Source organism: Episyrphus balteatus, chromosome 3 (assembly GCF_945859705.1).
Source record: "Episyrphus balteatus chromosome 3, idEpiBalt1.1, whole genome shotgun sequence".
Taxonomy (NCBI): domain Eukaryota; kingdom Metazoa; phylum Arthropoda; class Insecta; order Diptera; family Syrphidae; genus Episyrphus; species Episyrphus balteatus.
The window spans coordinates 66,280,505-66,298,458 of NC_079136.1; the positions used below are offsets into that span (position 1 = coordinate 66,280,505).

Below are 17,954 nucleotides of genomic sequence, written 5' to 3' on the forward strand. Positions count from 1 at the left end.
TGTCTGTATGTTTTCAAAACAATACTTACCCCCAAAAAACATAATAAGTATTAATATTCAAATCACATTCTTGCAAATAAATTAAAATTAAGAAAACAATAAAGAAGAAGTAAGAAGAAAAAAAAGAAAAAAAACATAAAATTAAAAAATAAAATAAAAAAACATACCAGACGACATCTAATTTAAAATTAGTTTTTTTTTTTTATTTTTATAAATTGTAAACTTTATTTAATAGAAAAAAAATTATAATAAATAACAAAATTAATAACAACAAATAAACTCACGTGCTAAGAAAATTTTTGTTTATAATTGCTCACATTAGAAGCATAATTTTCTTTGTAAAATATTATGTTAAAAAGAGTGGCCGTTAGTATTTTATTTATTTTTCTTCAGTATTATTGTGAAATTATTTTAAACTATTTTGTATTTTTTTTTTTAAATGTTCATTTTCGAACATACAAAATTAATTAATTTTAATAGTACCTACATTAACAATGTAATAGTTTTTATTTTTTAGTTGGAAAAATATAAAACGAAACAGCAAATATAACAGTATATCCTTGGTGTGGTATATGATTTTGTTTTTTGTTTAAACTTTATTGTTTAACTTTATGTTGGACGTGTGTTGTTTTTAGAAGAGGGGTCTGTGTGATTTTGAGCATGCGATTTTGGGACACGCGTTACCCCACTGCAAGCAAAAGTTTATGTAAAAAAAAAAAATAAGAAAATACATGACAAGCAGCAATTTAAAAAAAAAATCAATAAAAACAAAATTAAATAAATTAATTAATTATTAAGTCAAACATTAAAATCATTTTAAAACGAGAAATTATTATATTAAAATTAAAAACAAACAAAACAAAAAAAAAACGTTTGATTTAATTTTTATAGATAAACAAACAAAAAAATTGATTGTCTTGATATTATGAAAAATAATTTCGTATTCAAAGTTTTGGACATTTTTTGTTTTTTATCTTCTATTAATCTATAAAAAAATAATTTCAATTTTGCTGTTTTTTTTTTCTCGAAAGTTTTATGGAGTATAAATATAAATAATTTTTAATGACTAATAATATTTTTTTTTAAATATAAAAAAGGCCCAGAACTCTAAATGAATATCAAAATCAATTTATTGGCAAATTAGTAAAAACAAATTGAAGTTTTTTTTATACAAAATTAAGAGGAAAATAAACAATAAACATTTGTACATGCTCATTTTTTTTTTTAGTTGAAGTTTTTTTTATTTTGTTTTTTGTTTTTAATGTTTGTGTGTAACTTGTGTTAAAAATGATGTTAGTTTTTGTTTAAAGAAAAGAGGGCTCTGAAGTTATGTTTTTTTATTTTAATTATTAATTATAAATAAACCATTGAATAAAAAATATAATATGTATATGTACAAAAAAAAAAAAAACAACAAAACATCAAATAAATTGTTAAGATTTATATCTTCGTTTATTTTTATTCGTCAAAATTTTTCAAAAAACAGTTTTTTTTTTATTTAATTTTTATTTGATTTAAATGTAAATAAATAATGTTTTTATAGAGAGACAAATTACCTAAAAATGTTATTTACATATTTAAACAAATATGTTTTTTTAATTTTCTTTTTTTCATTGATGTTGTTCTTAATCAAAACTTTGAATACGAAAGAAATTATTTTTTTGTATGATAGAGAGATAGAGTACAAAATGTGTATAACATCGGACAAAATATTTAAAGTAATATAATATGTAATAAAAGTTAACATTTAAATAAAATTTTTACTATAAATATAATGAAATAAATTTTGTTTTTTTTTTTTTTTTAATAAATGTTTGATTAAAATTGCCATTTAAAAACTTTCTATTATGAACAATTTGCTAAATTTATAAATTAAAGGAAAAAAATGTGCATGATAATATTTAGTTTTTTTTTTTCTATAAAATTCAATAACATTTAAACATTAAACAATATTTAATATATGGAGTTGCGGAAAGAAAAAAACACAATTTAATAAATTTTTTTGTTTGTCTGAATATTTTTTGTTTTTGTTTTTAAATCACTACGCTTGCTTTTGTGTTAATTATTTTAATATTTTTTTTTTTGTTTTAAGATTGAAGACGAAAAAGAAAAAAATTAGAAAATAAATAATAATTAAAAAAGCCATTAAAATAAATCTCAAAATAATAAAAAAAAAAATCATTAATATCAATCCTAAATTTTTGTTAATAATATATATGTATAAGTAGTATAATAGTAAATTACGTTTAGAATAATGAAACGTATCAACAACAGCACTAATTTCTTATTTATTTTTTTTTTTTTTTAATTTTATTGATCGAGAAATTTGCTCTTTAATCTGTGATATTCACCTCTAGGCAATGTTGCGCCGGTTCGAGAAAACATTGATTCCATATCGTTACCCAGATCACGCGACATACTATGGCGCCATGGTGCTCCAACATTACTTGGGCCCGTTAATCGACTGGAAAAAAAAAATTAAATTGTTAAGTTGGAAAAAAAACAAAAAAAAAGACAATTACACAAAAAAATATGTTAGCACATTTAAGTTTTAAGATTTGCACTTCAATACTTACGGTCTTTCAATGAACTCACTGAATTAAAAGCTTATATTAAATTATTATATTCCAAATAAAATTAGGCCATTAATGTTTTTAAGCGTTGTTATTTACTGCACAAAGTAAACTTAATTTTCAGTCCACTTGAGAAGCCTTAAAATAGTGAGTAAGTCTTAATACGATTCGCAAGTAAGCTTGTTAAAACGGTATCGATTTATTTAGAGATTTTTTTGTGTTGAAACAAAAATATTTTGAAAGAGGTCTTTGATTGTCAGGTTCTTCTTCATGGTTGCACCTTTTGTTTTTAGCAATATTCGTTTAAAAAAATATTCGTGAAAAAACAAGGAACGTCAAATAAAAAAAAAAATATTTATAACCACAAAAAAACTGACTCTCAAAATGTATTACACAAAACCTACTTCGACTCAATCCTCACTATATTTGAAGACAAAAAAAAATATGCATATTATTTTGTATTGAAAGTGATAGCAATATTCATTCAGACCTATTCTTAATGAAAACTCCCGGTGGAATGTGTTGGAGAGAATTGCTAACAATCAAAAAATTCCCAGAATATCGTTCCTTTTCCATGTCTGTAGTAAAGTGAAATAAAAAACAGTGGGCTTTGAATCATAAAAAGAGTATTAGAATTATACTTCCTTTAAACTTATGTTATGTGGTTGGTATATGAAAAATAACAACACATTTATTGTTGTATCAGATGTGACAAGAAGCTTAAATAAACATGAAACTTGGCATAGATACACTGTCAATCACAAGAATATTTTGTAAGGTCTGCCTTAAATGTTCCAACACGACACTGAACCCTGCCAGACAACCAGGGTTGTCAGAAGTTAAATTTAATCAGTAGACGTCGATCTTTTGACATGGCCACTCTATTCACCGGACTTACTATATTAAAAAAAAAATTAAAACAGCTAAGCGACAATATTCAGAATAGCAGGGTTCTTTAAGATTAACTATGTTTTTTGACTTCTTTCAAAATGCTTAGAAAATACTTGACTTATTTCATAACACTTTACAATATTACCATCAATTGAATTTTTCGGAACTTTAATTTTTCCATTTTTTGTCTTTACAAAATACCTTAATTTTTGTGCCTAAAACAATTTACCGAGAGTTTTCATTTAAAATAGTACCTACTGATTTAAAAACTGAAAAATTCATTATTGAACATAATGAAATTGATTCCTGTATTGTGAAAAAATATATGCCTACCCTTATACGCTCAACGTATTTATTTTTTTTTTTATTATATTTTTCACTCAAAATTGTTATTCACCTCAAAATGTTAAAAATAAACATCTATTGCATTAAGAACGGAGTTCATTTGGAATCAATTGATATCCTCTTATCAGCTTATCACTAGCTCAATGAATTTCGGTTAAGGAATTAATGGCGTTTTTAATTGGCATTAACAATGTTCTCATCTTATTTATTTTTTTTTAATACATGATAAAGATAACAAAATTCTCGATTTTGCAGGATTGATTTTTTTTTCAAAACAAGAGTTTTACAAACTGTTCTGTATAAAGAAAAAAGCTTTGTAATTTTTTGAATTTTACATCTAAAATTTTTTTTTAAGAACAAAACCAAGGTGAATGAATGGAAGCCAATATATTCATTTCGATTTACCAAAAAAGTGGGAATTTTATAAATAAATATCATTTAATTTGATTTCCTGGTATTAAAACATCTTATTTTGATGTTTGACAGGAATAATACTTTTCGGGTAGCAATGCAGGTTTTACTCACACTTTAATTTCATTTTCAGGGAAATTTTATTTTCTGACCCAATACTTTTTTCCTAAAACTGGCGGATGTTTGAATTCTTTCTATTTCAATTCATCCTGTGTATATGTTATAATCAAGTATGTGATTAATTTTTAAATAAAATAAAGTCACTCTGGCGTATGAGGAACGTTTTTTCTGGATTTTTTTTTTTGTTTGTTAAAATATTGTATTTGGTTTTCTGATGAGTTGCTAAAATCACAGAAGCGACGCATTTTCATTTTGATGATACGTTCGGATTTTATGATTGTTTTTTCAGGAATCGTAGAAAATTTCCAATACGAATGGAAATCGTGATAAGACCGAATAACTTCTTTTTAACTAAATGTATCGAAATTCCACAAACCAAAGTCTACAGTAGTGTAACGACAGAAATGACTTTGTTCTAACATTTTATTTTTATTATTGTGTGTTTATGAATATTATTATTTTGATTTAATTTTTTGTAATAATTCATTAAAATAAAAAATAATTCACATTAAAAGCTATTAAGAAACTTTTTGAAGCGATATAATAGATACTACTTACGTTTGCTTTGTTTCTTCAACTGTTTCACTTGTATATGAATAATTAAATTGTGATCTTTGACATTATTGTGTATTGGTTTATGTACAAAGGAAGTAGTTAAGTGCATTCATTTTAAATGTACATAAGCGTTAGTTAGTTTTGTACAATATTTTGGTGTATGTGTGTTTGAGTTATTATTTAACAATTATTTATAACCGTTAGTAATTTTGGCGCAGCATGAAAGCAAAAATTTGAAAAAAAAAAAAAATAATAATCGTTAGAAGTGTTAGATTTACTCAGCGCTGTAGTTCTTTTTGAGTTAAATAAAATATATAAAACATTGCAACAGCTTGTATATTAAGTCGACATTATATAACACAATGACCATGTTTTAAAAAGACTCACCTTGCGAATGGCTCCTGATTCCAAAATGGACTTTGATTTTGTCGCATATTGCTTAGTAAACGACTTGAATTTGGAAATCCAGACGTAAAGTCATTATTCACATTCAGTCGATTTGTTAATGCTCGGACCTATTAAAATAAAATAAAATAATATAAAATTAAATAAAATAAAATAGGATACAAAATAATATAATAAAATAAAATAAAATAAAACAAAGGTTTTATATATTTATTTAAGAAGATTTTCCATTGTAACTTACTCGTTGTAAGAGAGTTGAGAATAGATTCTCAGCTGTAAGAATTTCAAAGCCATCATCGTCGTCTTCCTCACCAGAACTTTGTGAATCATTCTCTTGACTGGCTTTCTTTACTGGCCGGGAACTCCTAGAAAAGGCAAATCAAATTTGTTAACTTTTGTAAAAATCATTTGAATGAAAACTTACCTTAGTCGATGAAGTGTAAACCTTGGCTCATCTTCTCCTCCCTCCCTGGTTATCGAAGCCGTTCTGATTTTAGGGAATTGAAGATTTTCTTCGTCTGCTTCTGACAAAAGCCTAAAAATTATTTTTTTTTTATTTTATTTAAATAAATTAAGCATTAAATTATTTATGTAAACATTTTTACCCAATACGTCTTGGTCTAATACGACTAAATGTAGATCCACTTGTCGTTGTCTGGCTAGATTCAGATGGTTCAATACTACCTGCCCTAGGGGTTATATAACCACCACCTTCCACAGCAATTGGTATAATAAATTCACGAGGACTTTTCTTAATTGGCTGAGAGGAACCAGTAATAGTTGATTGTGACTGATTTGTTGAAGTAATATCTGACTCAGATTCAAGAGTCGATTGTCGTGACAATGATCCTGACCTACAAAACACACAAACAAAATTGACTCATCATGAAGGAAATACTAATGATTAACAAATTTACCTTGTTGTTGTGTTGGAACTTGTTCGTGTATAAACCGGAGGCCTTTGAATTGGTATAATATGTTCTCTGGATTGTTCTCGTGTCGGTTCCAAACTTGTAGCTCTTTGATGTATGGATTGAGACAATGGACTATATGGTCCCTCACGTACAGGTGCACTTCGTAGATCGGGCACTGGATGTTGCATTTCGGTGGTAAAACGCATTGGTGATTGCTCCATAATTCTAGGTTTAATGTCCAATTGAATTTCGGTTTTTGTAGTTGGTTTACGCCGCGGGAGAGTTGCTGATTTAAGAGTAATTTCAGCACGTGAAGTTTTAACAGTTCCTGGTGGTGGCTGAGGTTGTTGCGGTGGTTCACCCATTGTGGGGGATGCTGCAAATTGCAAAATTTGATTTAATTTGTCGGCAATAGTAGGTAATTTTTGAATAGAAATGGTTTTATACAAATAAATGGAATGGGGAATGGGAATAGTGAATAGTTTTCATCAGACAGATATTATAGTTATTTAATAAATAAATGGAATATTTTTGGCTGTGTCTAAACAATAAAATAAAAAAGGACTTTTTACATACAAATTATTTAAATAAGTGGAAATGGTTTTCGATAAAATTGTGCTTTTTATTGGATTCTAAAAGTAAAAATTACTGAATGGAAATTGATGCTAGAAGATAAGAATATCGATGGAAACTGAAAGTATCATGAATTTTTTTCGGTTGAATTCCCTGAAGCATTAGGAAATAAAAAATTCTTTGAAGATTGGGTTTGAATGTATTTATTTTAAGAACAAATTTTCAGTTAAAAATAACTTGAAACGTCGCTGATTTGAAAACAAATTCTATAAAACAAAAGAAAATTGTCTTAACACCTCAAATTTTTTTCAAAAGGAGGATGAATCACAGAAGAAACGAAATTGTACAGAACAATTTTGAGAAAAATGAGTGAACTAAATGTCAATAAACCCAAACCTCAATTCGAAAACAGCATTAACGGCAATAGGTACTGCTGGGATTTTTTTTTTGCAAAATCGGTCTTTTTTCAGAAATTTCGATAATTGATTGGGACGACCTACTCTCATCGTTATACCAGTTAAGAGTTTTATTTTCTTAAGCTTAGTGTCTAAAGAAACAGTACCTATGCACATGGGTTGATTGGCTACATCCTGTCAAGGCTAAAGTTCTTTTTTGAGTTTTTTTTTCGACAACGCCACCCTACTTATAGGATAAGTCTAAGAGGTGTAAACAAAATATTATGTAAGAGAAAATTAACTTGAATATTCAGGACTTTTAGAAATTTGAAATTTTAGTAGGGTAAACTGAGGTGAATTTAGAAAAAGACCAAAAAGCTACATATTTCCTTAACAAAATGTAGTAGAAAAAGGTTGATACTGGAATCGATAGATAATGTTAATATTTAAAAGTCACACATACAAAAAAAAAAAATTGAAAAATCTGGAACTCGAGATATGGACGTTTAAAAGTCAAAACCGTGAAATTCGATGTTTGGGAAATAATTCACCAAAAATCAGAACGAAAAGTATTTGAAATAATGTTTGTGGTATTAGAAAGCAAAAAAAAAAAATAACTTGAGACATATCTGTCCAATTTTTTATTTAGCTTAGTTTTTTGGCTTCTTTGTTTTTTAGAAAAAAAATATTGCAATACACTGTTTAACAAAAAAACTAAATTTAAAAATATTTTTCTCTTGACCCAATACGTTTTGTAAAGCATATTGAATATATTAAAACTGCATACTTTGTTTTTCAAAATATGTTAGGAGTAATTGGAATGTTTGAAGGCCTAAAAACGTTTTTTTGTCCCTAAATCCAGATTTTGGAGGTACATTATGTATTTTGAAAAATAATATAGAGTTGTGATATATTCAATGCGTCCTACGGTCACGAGAAAAATATTTTTCTAAATATTCAAATTTTAGAATTTAATTTTCTCTGACAAAATATTTTGTTTACGATCTTCGGCATTGCGGAAGCTATCATTTTTGATGGTGACAGTAGTGATTGGCTTGAAGTCATATTTTAGTTTTCAGAAAAAGAAATGAATGAAAATTAAATAAACATAAAAAATAATGAAATAAAATATTTAGGAAATTACAAAGATGTCTAACTAATTTTCTTACAACATATTACTGAGAATGCGTAAGAAAGCATAGTTATGACTAAACTACGTTTGTCTAGCCTTTAAATAAACTTTTAAACTTGATATTTTACAAAAATTGTTCATCAATTCCAAAAAAAGTGAGTTTTAAAGTGGGCGTTTAATGGGCGTGGCAGTTTTATGATTTGAAATCACTTAGTAAGAATCTCAGGAGTCTTCATGAGAAATTTCCGGCTCCTTACTGTACTGGCAGATTAAATAAAACATATTCAGTCATTTTGCCCCACTGTGAGGCGTAAAAAAAGGAATTCGAAAATTGCTTATTAGTCGGAAATATTCAATTGGACAAGACGATTGTGCTTGTACCTTGAGCACAAACAAATCTACTACTCATATCTCTCGGAGCTTCTAATAAACAGGGATAGACTTTTAACGTCTATTTTCAATAAATCACTAATATCTTTGTAGAAGAATTCTCCTAGATGGAGTTTTCTTTTATTGGAAATACTAAGTCAGGTACGAAGATAATGTTGAACTGTTCTCCTCTTCTACTTCGCCGGAGCAGCTCCTACATTAGTCATTAGAGAACATGCCTTAGAGATTTTTGATAGTCTATTACTGTGTTTGATTTTGTAGAGACAAGAAATTTAATTGCTAAATGGCTATCTGGAAGATCCAACTGTGTTGGATATCGCGTTTTCTCTGAGACAAGATAGAAATTACTTAACTGCCAGAATTTTTACATTAAAAGGAACTAACATTAGAAAAAAATAAATCATATATAATTTAGAATAAGTATTGAATTTGGTAAAAAAAAATTATCTATAAAGTAAATTTTAGAATTTAATTTTCTCTGACAAAATATTTTGTTTACGGTCTTCAGCATCGCGGAAGCTATCATTTTTGATGGTGACAGTAGTGATTGGCTTGAAGTCAGATTTTAGTTTTCAGAAAAAGAAATGAATGAAAATTAAGTAAACATAAAAAAATAATGAAATAAAATATTTAGGAAATTACAAAGATGTGTAACTAAATATTCTTACAACATATTACTGAGAATGCGTAAGAAAGCATAGTTATGAAAACCCAAACAAATATTATAACTACGTTTGTCTAGCCTTTAAATAAACTTTTAAACTTGATATTTTACAAAAATTGTTCATCAATTCCAAAAAAGTGAGTTTTAAAGTGGGCGTTTTATGGGCGTGGCATTTTTATGATTTGAAATCACTTAGTAAGAATCTCAGGAGTCTACATGTGAAATTGCCGGCTCCTTACTGTACTGGCAGATTAAATAAAACATATTCAGTCATTTTGCCCCACTGTGAGGCATAAAAAAGGAATTCGAAAATTGCTTATTAGTCGGAAATATTCAATTGGACAAGACGATTGTTCTTGTACCTTGAGCACAAACAAATCTACTACTCATATCCCTCGGAGCTTCTAATAAACAGGGATAGACTTTTAACGTCTATTTTCAATAAATCACTAATATCTTTGTAGAAGAATTCTCCTAGATGGAGTTTTCTTTTATTGGAAATACTAAGTCAGGTACGAAGATAATGTTGAACTGTTCTCCTCTTCTACTTCGCCGGAGCAGCTCCTACATTAGTCATTAGAGAACATGCCTTAGAGCAGGCATGTCAAACTCAATGGTAACGAAGGGCCAAAACAGCGAGATCAAAATTTTTATGGGCCGCAGAAAAAAGTAGAACTAAAATTTTTATAAAACAAATTATTAAAAATAAAACAGGAAAAATGATTACATTAATGTATTCCATTTACCATGTTTTCTAAGACCAAGGTTAGTTAGGCTGGATCTTATAGGTAACTCATTCGTCTTAATGACTTAAATAACAACTCGCATCGACAGGTAAATTTAACAGGAAAAAAGCGAAGAAAATCAAGAGAACTTGTCTTTCAAAGACATAAATCTGCAAGCCTTTTTCATACTCAGTATGAAAGTTTATATTTTTTTGTGGATTATTTTTGATACGACCGATAAGGATAGATACGGATTAACTTAAAAAAAGTAAAAGAATTCATAAATTTCGATAAATAATAACGTGTAAAAGGAATTAAGCTCTTAAAGACATTTTCGTTTTGATTCTACGATTTCGGAATATGCTTGAGGCTCAAAGATGCTATATTTGTGCATAATGGGGTTCTTGCCATAAAATTAAGAATGTCACGTTATTCTTCTATACAAAAATTAAAGTATTGGACCAATCTGGAATTTCTCTGGTCATGAAATCCTCAAAAAACGTCTTTTAGGGCTGTACGTTATTTTTTATCAAAATTTAAAATTAAATGAGACAAAAAACATTTTGGATATCTCAACAAAAACTTTAAAAATTGAGCAACATGAAACAAAAAATTGCAATTTTTTCGCTTAGGCCTAATAATATGGCAAATTACTGTAAATTATAAACTTATAAAAAATGTGGACTGGGCCGCAGAGTTAAGCGTTGTGGGCCGCATGCGGCCCGCGGGCCGCAAGTTTGACATGCCTGCCTTAGAGATTTTTGATAGTCTATTACTGTGTTTGATTTTGTAGAGACAAGAAATTTAATTGCTAAATGGCTATCTGGAACATCAAACCGTGTTGGATATCGCGTTTTCTCTGAGACAAGATAGCAATTACTAAACTGCCAGAATTTTTACATTAAAAGGAACTTTAAAAGGAACTAACATTAGAAAAAAATAAATCATATATAATTTAGAATAAGTATTGAATTTGGTAAAAAAAATTATCTATAAAGTAACTGTGCGTTTTAACTAAAAAAAAAGCCGTGTATCTAATTGTTTTTCCTTTTTTATCTTTTTTAGCTACAAAAAGTGTATTTTAAAAGTGCTTCAGTTATTTGTGAGGGTTTGAATATATCTACAATATAAGATTTGTATAAATATTAAAATATTGGATACAAAAAAGAGTTACAAAAACATTGAAGGTTTTTTATATTTTCAGGGTTTATTAAACTATTTTCAAGGACTTTAATTTTTTTTTATTGAGAACTTTTGAAAGAACAATATTTTTTTTTGTGAGAAAAAAAAAACCCTAACAGAAAAAGGAAAACTTACTTTTAAACCCTGAGTACGACATGGGTACCTCAAATCGGCCAGCTGAACCAAGCCGAATTTGTCGTGTATCGGGTATGACAGCACTGCCCGATATCGAACGGCCACCACCCATTCCGAACAGAGATGGCCTGCGTATACCTAAAAAATATGATATGATATGCGAGGGATTGCTTTGTTTTTTTCTATCTAATCCTGAAAGATGATAACGAAAATTTTTTTTTGGTGATTAATTCTCACCTGGTTGTATTGCATTGCCAATAATTGCTCGGGCATTCTTAAGTTTCCTTTCTCGTTCTGTCAAATGATCATCGGACACAGCAACATTTTCCGTCTTTGCACACAATTGATCGACTTCTTTGGATGATTCATTTTGAGCCTGTTTGAGTAATGCAATTGAATTCTCCATTGAACGTCTGGCCTCTTCGAGAGAAAAGTTTGTAATTGAATTCTTTGAACCACTTTCTTCCACTGAATTGCTGGGTGATAATGGCTGTGAGTTATTGTTTACTCCAGATGATGACACCACCTCTGATGGTGGTAATTTCGAAGAAGTCTCCTTCTTTGATGCAATTTGGGGTTCAGCTGTTTGATCTTTAGTAACCGATTCGGATCGTTTTTCGAGTGCACGACGTTCTGCCGATGTTGGCACACTCGTAAGTGAAGCTTTTCTTTCGAATTCTTTCTTAAAATTACCCACACTAACACCGGATATCGCCGAGAAATTCTTTGGTTTTTCAATATTTGAGCCTCCCATATTTTGAAACTTTTCCGCCGTTTCTAGAATACGTGATTTTCGACGATCCGCAACAAATTTATTGAGCGATTCATCGGGAAGGCTACTCTTTCGAACGTGTGACATTGCATGTGCTTTAACTGCATCATCGGTAGTCTTCTCGGGAGAGATTTTATTTAAGGCTGCCACAAGATCAGCGGTCTTGTGTTTGTTGACAAACTTTTTAATAACCTTTGTGGCGCTATTTTCTTCGGGATGTGCTTCTTCAATTGCTTCTGTGACTGCATCTAATTTAGCAGCCGTCTTTTGTCGAGCCAATGTTTGTTGTTGTTGTTGATCTGAGGGTATTTGTGATGATGGCGGTACGGATGGTGGTGGTACCTGAGGTGGTGTATCTTGCATCAATTGATTACACAAATTCTCAACCAATTTCATGTCTTGTTTCGAGAATTCACCACCTGCCGTTGGTGTTTTATTACTTTCAGTCTCTACAACACTCTCAGTTACGTCCATTTTTGTAGGCGGTTCGGGCTGTTCATTGGCTTCATTAGCCACAGCTCCTTCCATAGGGCGTTCTTTTTTCTTAACTGCACCAGCGGCGCTTTCTGTTGAGACTGTCGTCACAAGTTTTCGCTTGACTTGTACGGGGCTTTGAGCCGGTGTTATTGTGCGAGTTGGTGATGGCATTAATGCAGCTTCTCCGCCAGCTTAAAAAAATACATTAATTTGGGAAGAACTTGTAAGTTTAATATCTTACCTGCAACCATATCTAGGATTCGTCTCTCTGCTTCTGTGTTTCCCATATCCCTAATCGAACCCACCGAATGACTTCGTGGTACTCTCTCATTAGCCTTGGTATTTGTGTCTGCATTTGGAACAACCAGTTGTTCTGCATGAACTGATGGAGGCGATAGTGACAATAGGACATCCAATCGAACGGGTGTTTGGTTAGCAAGATTCTCAGCTAGATCCAAACATGACACATTATCGTTTTCATTCACCCACCTTGAGTAAATAAAGGAACAGTATTAACTTTGATTTTGGAATTTTTAGATTCAAGGTTTACCAGTGGCTACAAATTTGTTCAATGGTTGCCCTCTTACGCGGACAAACTGTCAACATTTCTCTGATCAATGATGAAGCTCTAGATGGCTTTTTTGGTTCATAGTAATCACCTTGACTGATTTGTTTAACAAGTCGTTTAAAATTTGATCCATCGAATGGCATTGATCCATAGACCAAAGTGTAGAGTAATACACCCAATGACCAACAATCGACTTCAGGCCCCTGATATGGTGTACCTTCGACAATTTCTGGCGATGCATACAATGGTGAACCACAAAATGTTGATAGGAGTCGTTGTTCATCGAATACATTTGATAAACCAAAATCGGCAATCTTAAGAAAGTAAAGAAAAAATTCAGTTAGATAATTAGTTTTGGTTTTTGAAAAAGGAAAACTTACTTTAGCATTGCCATTTTCATCAAGTAATATATTTTCTAATTTTAAATCACGATGACAAATTTTATGTTTATGGCAATAGTAAACAGCGGTGGATACTTGACGGAATATTCGTCGAGCTTCTTCTTCATTTAGGACTTTACGTTCTGACAAATAATCGTATAGTTCTCCGCCAGCAGCAAATTCCATGACTAGAACCATTTTTTCACGGTTTTCAAAGACTGTTTGAAAAAAAAGAAGAAAATATTGATGTTGTTTTTTAGTGTTTTTTAAGTGTTTACTTTCAAATTAAAACGTGTATATTCAAAGGAAAAACAGAATATGTCCAAGATTTTAATACCGATTTTCGGGGAGAGGCTGTCTGTAATGTTGCGGGGTTAAAATAACCTAGAATGTATAGCGACAAATTTTGAGAACGGTAGCAAAGTTGGAATTTTTTTCCTTTAGACCTTTTCTGTTCGCATTTTGGGACATTCTTTTTAAATTGGGCACGTTCAGGAAACTAAATATTTAGTTCACTAAATATTTACTCAACGTCTATTTCTAAACGGCTATTGAGGTAGAATAGTAAATCGAGTCAAGGAGATTTTTCTTGACTAATTCAGCTTTCCAACAAAATTGCCTAGATTGGAAGGAATTTTTTTTTACTATTGTCCAATCAGAGACCGGAATTTGAATTGATTAAATATTTAGTTCTACAGTTTCTGAACCTGCCCAGTAACTTCAAAAATTCGATTATTATTATTAAGTCCCGTTCTATAGTTTTTTGTACGATTTCAGAGTTGGTATATCTCAGCAAGAGTCTATTGATCGACTCGAAAAGGCTTTTGGTGACGAAGCACTATCGATGAACTGAGTGTATGAGTGATACAAAGAATTAAAACTAGGACGAAGCTCATTCAAAAACGTCAACGTACTTCTAGAAATAGTTTGAGGGAATATTTTGAAAAGCAATATTGACAATGTAACTTGTAATTTGTTAATTCCCAAATTAACCTCCAATTAGTAACCCCAAATTTTCAAGCAGCTGGTTAATATTATAAAAGATAAATTGTTCAAAAAATTAAATTTAATCCAGAGTCACAACTGAAACTCTGATTGAATTGGTAAAAACGTGCATTTCATTCATTTCATTTCATTGCTGAGACCAGAATGGACGAGCTTCTCTTAAAAAGCAAGTAAAACCAAAGAAGATACCTTGTCTTCTGTGAAAATGATATTTCTGTGTTTTAGGATGGGGCGGAAGCCAAATACAGAGTTTAAACCGAAGAACCTGACAGCAAGACTGGGAAGTATGGCGGAGAAAGCGTAAATAGTGGGCCTGTATGGCTGCAATCGATGTGGAAAATGTTGAATTCATTAAAAGAATGGTGGACACAATATCGAAAAACGATTCTAGGCAAAGTGCCGAAAAGTTGGATATTCGTCAAAATTTTAGATTCCACAAGGGCAATGACCCGCAACACAAGTCAGGAATTGCGCAAACCTGTGGAAATGCCATTACTTGACTGCACCAGTTGCTAGTTACTCCACAGGACTGTGATCAAAACATTTTTGGGAGTTATTGGACAAAAATATTCGCCAACAGAAAATTCCCAACAAAAATTACCTAAAAATATCACTTCTAAATGAAGGGTAGAAAATAAAATAACACCAGAAATAAGAGTGAAGCTGGTTGCTTCCATGCTAATATCATGTTAGTTCAATTAATGAAGAGTAAAATGCAGAGAATCTGACGTCAACAATTTTGGTATGAAGTATTGGAGGTTGGTTTGCGTATTATTTGGTTCAGATCTAATGTTTTAAAAAACGCGTAAGTCTCAATCGGCCCTATCACAAGCCTTAACGTTTCAAATTCGTACTACGAGTACTGAAAAACAGTACCATGGTTCAAGCCAAACTGAAAATAGTTTCCTATTTTGGAGCTTGCAATAAATAATACTTTTGACAAACTCTGAATTTCTATGTAAATACTTCTAGTGTGACGGGAATAATGGGACTTTTTTTCAGGATTCGTAGAACGAATTTGTTATATCGGGACTAATGATAGTGACGAATATCTCGGCAACGACTTGTCGCAAAGAAAAAATCATTCACTTTCCGATAAGAGTAAGACTTTTCTAGACTCGTCCTTAATAGTCACAAAGAAAGCAGATTACTTTCTTGCACGTTCCGATCGAAACAAAAACAATGTACCTAACAAATACTTGAAACAAAAATGAAAAGTAAATTTAGTTCGTACAGAATCTCTTTCATACCCCGAAAAATTGAGTTATTTGGGCAAAAATATGAAATTTGAATTAAGAGATAGGTCAGATATGCAGAAATCAAACAGAACAAATTAGATAGTACTGATTGTTGAACTGAATTCTATTTGTTACTTTGGAAAACAGTGTTTAAGTCGAATTAAATTAATTTATGGAATTTTAAATCTAAGACTGCCAAATTTATAGGTTCTATAAAAGTGTTGGATTGTGTTCTGATTGGATTTAAACGATCTATTTAATCACTGCGCCAAATTCTAAGAAGGTTATATGTACTAATAACCTTTTATGTCTTTGTCAAGAGAACCTAGCTTTATTTTTTAACTTGACTACATCGATCTTGGCATTTTTACCAACATAATACGACTATCGAATCGTCTGTGGAAAGCAAAATTGTTCTAGCTCGATAGGATTTGTTAAGGACTTAGAACAATTTTGCTTTCCTCCGACGTAATGTTATTTTAAAAATACTAACTGATCCGCTTAAATTAAAATTTTTAACAAAACCTTCGACACTATTCGGGATGGGAAAAAATAAAATAAATTACTTACCTTCATAAATGTGTATTATATTTGGATGCTGTACTGAGCTCATAATTTGAACTTCTCTCCGAATGCGCACCAAATCAGCTTCGGCTTCTATTTTACATTTTTTTATTGTCTTAATTGCAACTTCTTGTCCAGTTTCTTTATTAATGCCCAACTGAACTTTACCATATGTACCTTGTCCAAGTTTCTTTATAATATCAAATCTGTAAATAAATTTAAAATAATTGTAACACGTGTAAACAATATCTAATACTATATTTTAAAATTTACCTTTGTCGCAATTTCTTTCTGTGATTATTCATTTTTACAGCACCCGTATTGCTAATGCCGCTCATTATATTGTCAATCTTATCTTGCGGAATACCGGAGGGATGCGCCAATGTATTGACGCCTTCCGGTACCGCAGCACCATCTGTATCACCTATCACCATTTTGGGAAGCAATTATTATTTATTCTGAAAGAAAAAAGACAACAAATAAGTACAAATTAAAATGATTACAAAGTTATATAGTCATGGTCTATTTATTTGCTCTTCGGCATTTGTAATGAATAAGAATTTTATAAATCAACATTTCAAATTGCTATAATATGTACATCATAATACTTGTGTAGTTTTGAATGTAGGTAGATAAGTAGGTAGGTATATGATGTTGGTACATTGAAAACTCAACAAGCCAAACAAAAATCAGTTGCGCATTTTTGACATGTGGATGATTTCGAGTAAGGTCAAGTATTTGTTTAAAGAAAATATTCTTAAATACGTATGAATTGAATTTAATGTATATTTTCGAATATTTCAACATTAATGTGGGTATGCAAAAAAAAGTTTTTTCTTTTCCGATTTTTGAACTATGCTCATTTTCTGATCTATTTTTCATAGATAAGAGCGCTCACCCTACCTTAACAAATTAAGTCTCAAAAACTTCTTTGACCGGAAATATGAGTTCTGTTAAATTAAAGGTTGACTAATGTATGTTTGATAGTTAAAATCCTGGGAAAAAAAACATTTTGGCTTCGATATTCGAATGGACTTTGTTTGTTCTAGATTGTCAAGCAAAATGAATTACATTAAACGAATTTTCTAGATATTGCATTCTAGTCCCAGTGTTCTTGTACCAAATACATATTTCTCTCGAAAATTACTTTCTCTCGTGATATATTTGAATGTTATTTCTTAATTATGATTTGTGTGACAAATAAAACTATAATTGAGGACCTTGCATCAAAAGGGAAACAGGTCAAATTTTAACTTTTTGTAGAAAATTAAAAAAATCTCTTTGCTAAATTAATAATTTCACGAATGTTTTAAAATGTTTAAAGTGACATGCTATTGCAAATTTTCACATGATTTAATGAAGTTTTAGGATAAATAAAAGTAATTATATAGGTACTGCGATTTTTTAAAATTTTGGATCTGCCGTGATAAATTTGCTTCCAGATTTTTTATTTATGAATAACAAGACTAAATGTACGGTGGACAAACGACGATTTTTGATATAGCGATATAGTGATTGCAATTTTAAATTTTTAAGAAAA

At 30.2% G+C, this 17,954-nt stretch overlaps 1 protein-coding gene across 6 annotated transcripts in view; it reads right to left on the reverse strand.

Moving 5' to 3' along the window:
* LOC129915455 (uncharacterized) overlaps nt 1–17,954 on the reverse strand; it is an 81,409-nt gene that overhangs the window by 13,910 nt on the left and 49,545 nt on the right. For 2 of the 6 annotated variants that reach the window (XM_055995001.1, XM_055995000.1), the window contains 14 exons: nt 16,688–16,872; nt 16,421–16,620; nt 13,608–13,825; nt 13,210–13,541; nt 12,901–13,148; nt 11,648–12,850; nt 11,411–11,548; nt 6,218–6,590; nt 5,906–6,154; nt 5,725–5,835; nt 5,542–5,665; nt 5,283–5,410; nt 4,899–4,952; nt 2,352–2,464 (listed from right to left, as the gene is read on the reverse strand). In XM_055995001.1, the coding sequence (XP_055850976.1) occupies nt 2,352–2,464; nt 4,899–4,952; nt 5,283–5,410; nt 5,542–5,665; nt 5,725–5,835; nt 5,906–6,154; nt 6,218–6,590; nt 11,411–11,548; nt 11,648–12,850; nt 12,901–13,148; nt 13,210–13,541; nt 13,608–13,825; nt 16,421–16,620; nt 16,688–16,848 (3,652 nt within the window). In that variant the 5' untranslated portion in view covers nt 16,849–16,872. Of the gene's footprint in view, nt 1–2,351; nt 2,465–4,898; nt 4,953–5,282; nt 5,411–5,541; nt 5,666–5,724; nt 5,836–5,905; nt 6,155–6,217; nt 6,591–11,410; nt 11,549–11,647; nt 12,851–12,900; nt 13,149–13,209; nt 13,542–13,607; nt 13,826–16,420; nt 16,621–16,687; nt 16,875–17,954 lie in introns of all 6 variants that reach the window. The other 4 variants (XM_055994999.1, XM_055995003.1, XM_055995002.1 and 1 more) reach the window with 4 other exon arrangements.